General features: G+C 43.9%; 1 protein-coding gene across 5 annotated transcripts in view; it reads left to right on the top strand.

Moving 5' to 3' along the window:
• CDC42SE2 (CDC42 small effector 2) overlaps positions 1–12397 on the top strand; it is an 81903-nt gene that overhangs the window by 50078 nt on the left and 19428 nt on the right. For all 5 annotated transcript variants that reach the window (XM_037050529.1, XM_037050528.1, XM_037050526.1 and 2 more), the window contains one exon: positions 125–449. In XM_037050529.1, the coding sequence (XP_036906424.1) occupies positions 396–449 (54 nt within the window). In that variant the 5' untranslated portion in view covers positions 125–395. The remainder of the gene's footprint in view (positions 1–124; positions 450–12397) is intronic.

The following is a 12397-nucleotide window of genomic DNA, read 5'->3' as shown; positions in this document are numbered from 1 at the left end:
ATCTCAAATTTTTCCAGTGTTTAATTTTGGGGGGAAATTTATTCTTAATTTTATCACAGGTTTCAGAAATAAAAGCTTCTAAGGATAAGTAACTTGTTTTCTTTTACTCTTTTTTTTTCCCTAGACCTGAGTCAAGACAACATTTATACCTTCCGGGTGGTTTAGAAACGAGTCTCTGTAGAACCGTAAGCAAAGAAAGGAAACGTTTTGTCTTTTTCTTACTTAAATTGACTGTATGAGAGACTGGACTTCAGGAACAAACGCACAGAGGAGTGACCCAGTTGTTCCTTTGACATCACTGGACGCCGGTCTCACTGAGGAGTGAGCTTTCTGAAGCTTCCCGAGCGGAGATTTGGACGCCTCCTCGGTGCTCGCTTGTGCTTCGGACGATAAGCATGAGTGAGTTCTGGTTGTGCTTCAATTGCTGTATTGCAGAGCAGCCTCAGCCTGTAAGTACCAAGTAGCGCTCGGACCGATGGGGCAGGGTGCTTAGGGACGCACCGCTGGTGCTCAGGTGGGACCCGGCACCTGGTGGTGCTTGCAGGGTGGTTCTGAGCAGTGTCGCAGAGAGTGAGTAGTTCAGTGGACCTCTGAACATCACTTTTAAAAAAAGGAAGGAAGAAAAAAGAATCCATGTCTTTTGAGTAAATACTGTGTGTCAGGAGCTGGGCTAGATAGACCATTGTACGTGGCTGAGAAGCAGGTGTGCTTGTCTGCCAAGTGGACGCCTTCTGGAGGCAAAGGGAGAGGAGGAAGCTTTGCCTGAGGTCAAACAGCTCAGGGAGCGTTGGGTTTTATATTTGGGAAGGGGTGGGGGACTCGACAGCCCGACCCCCTGTGGCACTCACGTTCTTTTTGATTTGCCCTCTCATTTTCCTTGCACCAGGCCTCTGAGGAAGATACCATTATCCTTGTTTTTCAGTTGAAATAGATTCAGTTTTTTGCCCAAAGTCATATTAGTAAGAGGTCTATTTTTGGGATATGCCCCAGTTTTTTGTGCCTTCTTAACGATGCACATATTGTTACCACTTTCAAAATCCTGCTCTCCACCTTGTGGTTTTCTGTTCATCCAGATCAAAAGTCACCTCCACACACCCTTCCCCAGCTGTCTCCTGGTATAGTGAATATACATCTGTGTTTCCACCTGCTCTTTAGTTCATTTTTCTGTGGTATTGATAGCACAGACCTACTTTTTATTTTTATTTATTTTATTTTTAGGTGGAGGAAGGGAGGGAAAAAGAGGGAGAGAAATACTAGTGTGTGGTTGCCTCTCACTGGCTCCCACTGGCGACCCAGCCAGCAACCCAGGCCTGTGCCCTGACTGGGAATTGAACCAGCAGCTCTTTGGTCCGCAGCCTGCGCTCAATTCGCTGAGCTACACCAGCCAGGGTGCACGGTACTTCTGGCATAATAAATAATTGTTCTCTAGTTTCTCCTACCCTATTTTTTAATTCTTTAGGGCCTCTGACCATATTTTGTATCTAAAGGATCAAATCTAGTACATTGGAGAATCTATTACCTGCTGGCTGGCTGGCTGAATAAATGAATTTATGTTTTATTTTTTTTGTAACAACATAGGATTAATGAGGTGTAATTTTAAGGTCTTTTGCCTTTCCATGGGCATGCACAGTCACTTTCTAATTTTCTTCATATATGCAGTTGTTTTTGTTATCCTAGTCTGTTATGTCTAGCTCCCAAAAGGGGAGAATAGGAAGGGTGCGTGGAGAAGAACAGGTGCTGATTTGTTAAATCCCCTGGAAGTCACTGCAGCCAGATGTGGGCAGCTTGCGACAGTGTTGGACGTTGTACCAACAGTGGCCAGTGGCTGCCTGTCTCTCTGCTCCTCTGGGATGAGAAGCGGGGTATGTGGAGGACCGGGTCCTGTTTGCACTCTGGCTCCCATAAGCAGTGTGTGCACACTGCTGTGGGAACATAGCAGGGGGTGGTTGTTGGTGACTGCTACTGTGCTCAGGGCTGGCATGGACGGAAATGAACCGTGGTCTACCTTCAGTCCTTTTGCGGAGTTGCAAGCCTTGAACAGGCTCTGGAGTTCTAAAAATACTTACATCAGGCAGATTCTGCCCCTGCGTTTGGGGAGAGGATGCAGATTCCTGGTGCTACTCACCCACCATGTTTCTGTTCACTGCGCTTACAAGTTTGGTTCTTACATTTAACGCTGACCCATGAAGAATGGAAGACTGGTTGATTTGCGTGGTGTGAGGTAGGGGTTTAACTATACTTTCATGCTAATCAGCTATTTAAAGACAGTTCATTACATAACCAGACTTTTTTACGGATTTGAAATGTCACTTCTTGTTAAATACAATGCTTTCGTATATTTCAGTCCATTTCTGAAATCTATTTTCTTCTCATACATGTGTTTACACCTATGCCACTACTATACTGTTTTAATTGCTGCTGTTACTTAGTGTGTATTTTGCTGTTTCAGAGAAAAAAATCTCTTTTACAGATCTTTTTTTAGCTCTTGGTAATGCCATGTTTTTAAGCTGGATTGTTATATGGGTCCTTGTTATTTCTCTCTGTTTTTCCTTGTATGAGATATTTAATAATGCACACTTTTATGGGTGTTTACTTTAGGGTTGCTTAAATTCAGAGTGTAATTGGGCGAGAATTGACATTGACTTGAGAAACACGGTATATGTCTTCATTTGTATAAACCTTTCCGTATTCATTGAGTAAAGCTTAAAAATGTCATTATGTAAGTTTTACACATTTCTTGTTAGATTTGTTCTAGATATTTTATGAATTTATATTACTATCTGCATGAAATTGTAACATTTCTAATTGGATTTTACCAATGTATAGGAAACTAATAATTTATGCACTAATTTTTTTATCCAGACACCTTATTGAACACTGTATATTTCCTAAATATGTCCGTGTAGTGACTTTCCGAGCCTTTTTCTGATCCGTAAACCTTCTCTTTGGTGGGAATGCGGCCTTGCTGCGCAATTCCGGTGTCGCGGCGGTTGGTGCCCGTGGGGGTTGAGCACCCTGGCTTCTCCTGTTGGTAAAGGGACAGGTTGTAATTTACTTAAGCATAAAATGAACGTCTGTTTTAGTGATTGTATGTTCACCTCTGCATTTAAGTTACTGTGTATAATTCATTATCTATGACATTACCAATGATTACATTCGCAACATTTTTGGAAGATTATGAAATGCTTGAGCCCTGGTGCCACGTTGCCTTGAGCGTACCTTGTAATTTTTTGTTGAAAGTCGGACTGATAACACTGGGTAAAAGGAACTCAGGTAAGTAGGCCTGTATTACGAGGCTTTACCTTTATCTGGTTGGAGTAGGCTGCACTGTTCGCTGTAGCTGTAGGTGTCAGAGGGTAAAATTCCTTGTCTTCGGGTTTCCCTGGAAACTTCTTAAATACTCCCCTGGTATATGCTGATGTGAGTGGTGGCGGGGGCAGGCCTTACGTATGCTCTGGCCAGGTTTCAGTCTTAGCAAGCCTGTGCCCCTGGGCCCTGATGGACACAAGTACTTCTCAGTTTTGTTTTAGTTTTCACTCCTTGGTTCAAGCAAAAAAGGCTAGAGGGCACCGGAGTTGGGTATTTCTCTTCCCCTACTGGAAGTGGAGCGTAGGCTAGGATTGGATAGTTCTCCTCCCGAGCGGGCTGGTTTCTGGGAAAACCCCAGTCAACCAGGTGCTGGTAAAATAGTTTCTCGTGAGAGTGACCTTTGTTAAGAAGAATGGAATGCCTTGGCTTACTTAAACAGTGGCTACCGTTCCCCACTCTGCGCTGGGAAACACAGTGAGATTTCTCCTGACCTGCGTTTTGAGGACATGGTCGAGTTCCTGGAGGCCAAACTCACAGAAGTGGGGTTTCCCCAAGACTGGGCCCCCCGGGAGTCTCAAACGTGACTCCGGCAGTCCGTCTGTTACAGTTAGGTTCCCACTCTGGGCCTGGGCACGCTGCTGCAGGTTTCTCCTCGTGGCAATTTGTGCTTTTCTGCGTCGGCCTCCCTCTCCAGTTGTGGGCGCGGTGGTTCTCTCCGTGGTCTCAGTTCTCCTGTGGAGCGAAGAGTTGCTGCCTTTCATTTTCTTCAACTTTTTCTTGTGTGGACGGGAGTGGCAGTGTCCAAGCTCTTACATGCCAATAAATCTGAAAGAAATATGGCAAACCAGAAATTGTGTTGCCATTTTTTAAAAGATTGATTTCTTTATTGTTGGTCTTTATAGTGTTTATACCCAAGTGGATCCTGTCCCGGGGTGTGATGTGGGCATACTCACGAATAGCTAAAGTAGATGTAAATGAGAAATTTAAGTACCAGGAGCGTACAGCCTTGGAATTATAAATACGCGACATTGGACATGCATTTGCTGCTGCACAGAGGATACGCAGCTTGAGTTCTGCACACACGCAACGTGTCGGTGTTGTGTTACTGTTCAGTAATGCACATTTGGGTGAACTATTCCGCAGGAGCTCCGTGGGCATCTGGTTCCTTAGTCTTTTGGACTTGCTGAGAAATACGGCCCAAAACTTGACAGGGCAGCGTGTTGTTGCGGTGGAAGCCTAGCTCGGTGTTGGCAGGTAATGGCCACGCTGACCATGGTGTGCGTGTTTGCAGTCCACACACATGTGTCCTCGCTGTCCCGGGGGGGCAGTGGCAAGACTGACTTATCTGAAAGCTGCTCCGTCGTCTGTACCGAGTTCCAAAGGGTTTCCTGAACTTAGTGCCGCATGCCGTCTCTCCCACTCGCTCCTGACCACCCCTGCTCCTGCGCATTCCATGTGTGAAAAAGGAACAACCCGATCCTGGGAAGAACACAGACTGCATTTGTTTGTGTAGTAGCATAGGAATTATACTTCTGTTTCCTGCTTCTCACTTTAGCATAGTACAGTGTGGAATACAGTATAGTCCCAAGTTTTCTGACCCGTGGTAATCCAAATCTTTTTAACTTGTGGTAGTGTAAATGCCATAGTTGCTGTTGCAAATTTAAAATTGGATGGTGCCTTGCAACTTAATTCTTTAAAAACAAAGATTTGTAAGCTGTTTACACGATTGATGTTAGTTCTTGAGCTGCAGTACTTACAGTTGTTCATTGGAATACTGGTGGGCTTCCCCCACCCCCCAGCTTTATTGAGGTATAAGTGGTATACAGCACCCCACACACACACATAATTAATGTACACAATCTGGTGAGTTTGACATATATGCACACTCATATTACCACTGCTACAGTCAAGGTAATAAACTCCGATATCCTCAGAAACATTGAATATTGATGTATAACCCCCCCTTTTCAATTAATTTTTCATGTCTCCCCCACTTAATGTTTTTTGCCACGTGGTACTGATAAGTTATAATGTTCTTTGTCTCTGAAATGTGTTATTTTAATTGGATATAGATGTGCAGTCACCACTGCTAGTTCCTGCAGTGACACTGGTGTTTCCACAGCGAGGGCCGGGTGCTGAGGAAGTAACCGTGGGCACGTGGGTGTCGCCCTGCCATCCCGCTCTCACCCCGTGGCAGACACACTCAGTGAACGAGTGAGTGCACAGCGTGTCCGTTTGTGACAACTGCTCTGTGGAGGAAGAAAGCAAGAAAAGAAAACAGACATGGGGGCACTGAGGGTGTACAGGGGGGCCTCTGGTGACGTGATATTTCAGTAGGGGTGTAAGGGACCGAGGCGCACGGAAGCCTATGGAAAGAGTGTTTGTGTCAGAGGGACTTGTGTGTGCGAGGGCTCTGGCAGGACCGAGGTGGTCTGGGTGAGGGGAGCCTCCGGCAGAGTGGCTGAGAGCCGAGGGGCGGTGGCAGGAAGCGAGTCATCGACATAGCCGAGAGTCAGGTTGTGTATGGAAGGGCACGTGTTGACTGGTTCGGAGCAAAAACCCAAGTGGAGACACATTTCCCTGTTCTGGTGGTGTGAGCGTCACTGTGCGCCCGGACTGAGAGTCCGCACCGTCGGGCCATACTGCCCACCCCAGGCCAGCGAGCCACCTTCTCGACCTCCTGCATGCTAAGCCAGCGAGTCCTGACTGACGAGCATGCGGTGTGTTCGGTAGACAGTTGGGGGTTGCTAGAAGGCCTTCGAGAGTCTGAAAAGCATTCAAGCCATTACTGCAGCCTGAGAGGGCGAACCAGCAATTCTCTCAGAGGCAGCTAGAGGAACCTAGAGGTGAGGGCATTCTGGGATCTTACGGAATTTATGTACAATGGAAGAGAGCTTGCTCAGGTGTGATGCATCTCTGTGGGTACCATTACAATGACCTCAGAAGGCAAAGATTTTATTTAGAATTTCTGTTTTCTGCAGTCACATTCCATATAACTTAAATGAGGTGTGAATATAGTAAAAATGTCATCTTCTTTCCCTTTTTCTAAAAACAAATATGCATGATCTAGATTTGTGGAATTTCACACAAAACCATATTATATAACCACAGTGATACCAAAACACATGACACCTGGCTGGTGTAGCTTAGTGGATTGAGCGTGGGCCTGGGAACCAAAAGGTCGCCAGTTCAATTCCCATGCCTGGGTTAAGGGTCAGGTCTCCAGTAGGGGGCGTGTGAGAGGCAGCCACACATTGATGTTTCTCTCTCCTTCCCTTCCTCTCTCTCTAAAAATAAATAAAAATCTAAAAAAATTTAAACGTAACATGAATTTATTTAACAAAAAGAAATTATCCTTATCAGTTTACAAATGAAAAGTAACCCCTCCTTTTAAGAAAGGCATCATAGAGTACTGATTCAAATGTTTTAACTGTATTGCTAAACCTGGAAATTTCTAAGACTTTTACACACTGGAACTGCCTGCCCTGTCTCAGGAGTGGCCACTGGGTTTCCTCATAGGTAGTCAGCTTCTCTGGGGCGTGGGGCAGGGTATTCCCTGTGTATTTAATATCATGTGGAAAAAGTTGGAATTCGTCTGTATGTGCTTAGAAACAAACTGGAAAGGCTCGTGGCAGAAGGGTGGACTGTGAGGGTCTTGGTGTTCCTCTCCCGTTGTTTGGTGCCCTTACACAGTCAGGGAGGGTTGGTGAGTGAGTGTCCATAGCATTACCAACAAGTTGAGAAGGGAATAAGAAAGAAGCAGAAAGCCGTATATTTTCAGAAACTAGAACTCTTTTACAAGCTTATAAATGTCAGAGAGGAAATACTGGCTTTAATGCTTTTCTTACATTGATCTTTATTCAGTTTGGATTGGTGTATTACTATATACCTCAAGATGAAGCAGGCCATTTCTTAGCAAGTCATGTGGTTGCTGCCATTTTTTGTTACATAAAATGTTAACATCAGCAAAACTAATCAGTGATCATTCAGAAGTAGACAGTAGTACGATGAATCCCATGCACTCATCTCTGAGCTTCATTAGCTTCATTTTATCTGATCTCATTCATCTGATTCCTGGCTGGGTGGTTCAGGTGGAGCATCCCATACACCAAAAGGTTGCGGGTTTGATTCCTGGTTGGGGCATGTGTGTACGGGAGGCAGCCAATCAATGTCTCTCTCCCATTGATGTTTCTGTCTCTCAAAATCAGTAACCAAACTGTCTCCCTAAGAATTAAAAAAAAAAAGAAATGGGGCATTGCCAACACCTCAGAGGCCTGCTGGTGTGCCCCTGCTCCAGCACTTGGAGGAGCTGGTACGCCGGCCCCTACTGTGGTCGGCACTTCCTTGGTGTGTTTATGATTTTGTGTCTGTGTGTGTATCCCTGAACAGTGTGGTTTCGGTTACCCTTTTTAAGTTTAAAGGGAGTTCTGCTGGTTGTAATCTTTTGTGTTTTCTTCTCTAATTCAATATTAAATTTACAAGGATGATCCAAGTCTATGAATCAGGGAGTATGACTACACCAGGATAGTTTTGAAAGTCAGGGCTGTTAATGGCCTGGTGCTATGGTGAGTGACGCTCTTTTGTGCCTTGGTGTGTATGTGTTGCCCGGAGAACAGCACATGCTTGAGTGTCTCTAGGGAATGTGCTCAGGGGTGAAATTACTGGTTGTAAGGTGGAAGGATGTTCACTCTCACCGTGTGACAGCGTGTTGTGTACATTTGCTGTTACCAAGTCACCTTCCCGCCAGCAGTTTGAGTGTCCCAACCATTGTTTCATATCCTCATCAACACATGGTATTTTCAGACTTTTAGATTTAAAAAAAGTTTTTCATTTACTGATTTCTGGGGGCGTGGTGGGTGGGCATGGGTTGGTTGTTCCACTTACTTACAGATTCATTGGTTGATTCTTGTCTGTGCCCTGACGAAGGATTGAACTCAAAACCTTGGTGCATCCGGCTGGCACTCGTAATAGGCTGAACTACCCGGCCAGGGCCCAGACCTTTACGCTTTTATCAGCCTGGGAGGAAAATACGGCATCTCTTTGAGGTTTGACCTTGCATTACCTTGCATTTTCATATAATGAGAGTGAAAAGTAACCCTTTTGGACTGTTAGGTTGTGAGTCTAGGATTATACACAAATCAGAGGTTTCTTTTTTCTTCTTCAAGCTAACCTGTATATTATTCAGAGTAAGCAGTGTAAACAAATCAGAGATTTCTTGAAATACAATTACCCGGCTCAGCTCTGCCACACTTTTTGTTCATCAGTATTTCCATTTATAGTCTACCGTGAGAGCATTTCTTTCAGAGGACAGAAAAAGACACATGTAGATGAGTTGAAACAGAGTAAGTTAGGCCATTACACTGCAGCAGCTTTTGTTTTTTAGTTAGTTTCAAGTACACTTAAGCGTTAATCTACTATTTACTGTTTCTAAATGCAGTCAGTAGCCACCAGGCATTCATGTCAGCCTGCATACAAAATATGGTAGGGCTCAATTGAAAAAAAGGTGAAAAATAGGAACAGAAGTTCCAGTATTTTCCTTCTGCGTCCCACCAGTTTGTTTTGAGCACCCCCACGGGGAACATACCCACATGGCCGACCATCGGCTGCAGAACAAGTCAGAGCGTGGCTCTCTGGAGTTCAGAACCAGCATTATTTTTATTGTGATACAAGTGATTACCACTAAAAGGAAAAGAAACATGAGGATTTTAAAAAAATATAAACAGTAAAAAACCCACTGTCGTCAAGCAACTAAAAATATAGGTGGCAAATGAGGCCCAATTAAAATTTTTCTATATGGTCATCAAAAAATACTGTCTGTCCGGCCCTGGCTAGGTGGCTCACTTGGTTGGAGCGTTATCGCAAAACCAAAAATACTGTCTGTCCTTATGTTCATAAAGAAAATCTTTCTCATCTGGGAGGTCTCGTTAAGTAGTCAGTGTGATCTCCTATTAACCAGCCCCCTTTTTACACACTGAAACATTTCTTAAAAGGCCTATTGTGTGCTAGTTATCTGACCCCATCTGGGAGGTGGTTATGTTTATTTAGAAAAAAGTCTTCAATTACAAGTTCTGTCACTTGTGTAAATGGTATGAAAGTCAGCTTCTGTTAATGAGGCAGTGGATTCAAATGACTAAAATAAAGGTGCTTCTAACATGCCATTAGCATTAAGTTTTGTGGTGGTCTGCTGATTCGTGGGTTTGTAAACTTAGAAACAGCAAGAATGGAGAGTAAGCCTTCATTTGTCTGGAGTGAGTGGGGAAGGTTCTGGTCCCAGACGGTGGTGTGTTGTGTATCCAAACGAGGGAAGAAAGTAATACTGTTCTGCAAATCAGTACTAGGCAGGTAAAGTTTAGGTAATAAACTGTTCATTGTTGTGGGGAAATACAATGTTTATATGAATTTTGTATAATCTTTGAGTAAAGAGAAAATAAAATTTTAATTTCTGGGACCTAGTACTATGGTGGTATTTTAATAATTATCTGGGACCGAAATTTATGATGTCAGTGGTATTTTGAACACTTTCAGAAACATTTATTAGGAATCTGTTCATCTGTGATATAAACACATGGTGAACATCATTCTGTTTCGTCTTTTTCTGCCTTAGGTTTGTATAGAATGGGTAGATAATGTTACAGATAAAATTACTAACAAACAGGACATTCGTGCCTTCAAGTGGTGTTGAGCAATAGGAAATCAATCTCAGGTTTAGGAGCCTCCGAGTTACGGGTAGCTAAGAAACAGCAGAAAGTCTTTCCCTCTTTTTCTCCTCTTCATGTGAGATCTGGTTTTCTGGAGTTACTTAGATACGGGTGTGAAGTTTAGTGCCAGTACTTATTTACTGTTTGTCCTTGAGTAGATTAATTAAACCTTTGCAAATAGGAATAATGATAAGAAACAGAAATAATAATCCTGTCTCATAGGATTCAGTATATTAAAGTAGATAGAAGAGAAAGTATATTATATAAGGTAACTTATGTAAAGTGCTAACCTGGTACCTGGCTTATAGTAAGTGCTCTTGTTCTGAATGTTGAGTTGATAAATTATAATTTCCTTTCTTTAAATAATTTTGGGGGGATAGGGACTTTGTTTTTATCTCAATTGGTTTTCTTATCTTTTTCTTTTCCTTTTTTTAAAATTTATTGACTTGAGAGAGAAAGAGAATCTGTTGTGCATTTATTGGTTGTTTCTTATGTGTTATTTCTTGTATGTGCCCTGACTGGACGTTGAACCCACAGTCTTGGCATATCGGGATGATGCTCTAGGCAACCAAGATACCCAGCCAGGGCTTCAGTCGGTCATTTTTAAGTAAATTCTATTTGAAATGAACAGGACCCTCAAAGCTTGAGGAGTAAGTCTCTCACCACAGGTGGTTTTGTTGTGTTTTGTTTTCAGTTGCCAGGAAGAGGGATCCAGTTGTCAGAGAGGATGTTAAACTGAGTGCACGCATCCTCTCCCTCCTGAAACCCCACTTCCCATGACAGAGAAGTTTAAAAAACAGAAATGTATAAAAAGATAAAACCCACAAAGAAAAAGAGAATGGAGAGAGGCAGTAACCCTGGATGAGAGATAATTTTTTAAGAATGGACGGTAGAAAATTTGCCAGATGCAGCCACAGCCTCATTGCTTGAGGAGGGGGTACTGACAAGAAGGAAGCCGGCCTTCTGGGGCCGCCTTTCCTGTAAGTGCCTGCAGTGTGGCTCGCAGCCCTCTGGCCAGCCTTCCGCAGGTCCTTCTCTAGAGAACAGACTGGCTGACCCAGAACGACCCGGCGGGGTCGGCAGTTGTGGGCGCCCCAGGGGAAAAGCCAGCTCATCCGTCGTTTCATCACCTTTTGTTCAACCCCCCACTTAGCATGCTTGACGGACCTGTGAGTGACTCACTTGGACACACCACGGTCACCGTGCTACCAGTCCAAAGTCGGCATGCCTGATGCTTTGAAGGGCCAGAATCTGAAACGTCCGGAGTTTGAAGTAAGGAAAGGCTTATTGACCAGGAAGACCCCACCTGAGAAGATGGGAGCCCTGGGGTGACTCAGATCCATCTTAACACAGTAGAGAGTTAGGGAAAAGGAAATGGGAGGGGCTGCTTTTGGAAAACTCAAGCCACAAGCAGAGTTCCTCTCATGATTAGTATGTCCCCATGCCAGACAAAGCAGGGGCTGCAGGCCTGCGGGCCAGGGGAGACTGCGCATTTCAGGGTTACAACCAGGTTGGAAGAAAAATGACCTGAGTGAAAGAACTTGGAGGAAATAGACAATGACAGAGAATGGAAAAGACTGGACATTGTCTTAAAAATAAAACAGCATGACTGTTCTTCAGATGATTAAGATATGGGACTCATTAAGCCAGAACAATGTGTATATAAAGGAAAGGATAGACCAAATCGAGAAGACAGGGTTTGCAAATGATGTAACGGGTGAAATGAAGAAGTCTAGGAGGAGGGCTGGAAGAAATCTTCCAGTCAGTCTAACAAAGAAACAGATATGGAAGGACAAGGGGCGAGTTAATAAAATCAGGTGATCAGCCCTGGTAGTTCAAGGTCTGCCTGATTAGGGTTCTTGGAAGGAGGGAACGGCGGCGCTGTGGGGGAATGAACGTGCAAGTCACAACACAGCATTTTCCTGTACGGAACAGAACAAAGCACATTTTCCTGGTTAAAGGCCTTTGAGGAATGAAAAAAAATCAACCCATAACATTTAGTGGAAATTCAGACTATGCGTACTGTGCATTTAACTCTTTAACTTGTACTGCAAGTTAACTTTAACTTGTATTTCTGGACAGTGTTGAAACAGTGTTTCGTAGTAAGTTAAGCAAAAAGCATTTCGATACAAACCACAGGACAAGAAAGGGAATTATAGAACATTGCTTAGATCAATTAGGAACAGTTTGATTTTTCTTTCTCTGTTTTACATAGTAAATGTTTTGGGGAAGTACATGGCTTTTCTGGTTCTCGAAGGTGTTGATTTTAGGGGAGCTGCCAGTGCAGTGGTGTGCAGGAGAGAGTGGGGGAGAGGGCAGACTCACAGGCCTGCGTCAGTTGCCGTGAGACCTTGGCAGGCAATGTGATCTCCCTACGTACATTGGTTTCC

Source organism: Sturnira hondurensis, unplaced genomic scaffold, assembly GCF_014824575.4.
Source record: "Sturnira hondurensis isolate 20B ecotype Veracruz unplaced genomic scaffold, ASM1482457v3 Scaffold0006805, whole genome shotgun sequence".
NCBI lineage: Eukaryota > Metazoa > Chordata > Mammalia > Chiroptera > Phyllostomidae > Sturnira > Sturnira hondurensis.
Note: the sequence above shows the minus strand (reverse complement) of the source record. Positions and strands in the feature narration are given on the sequence as shown.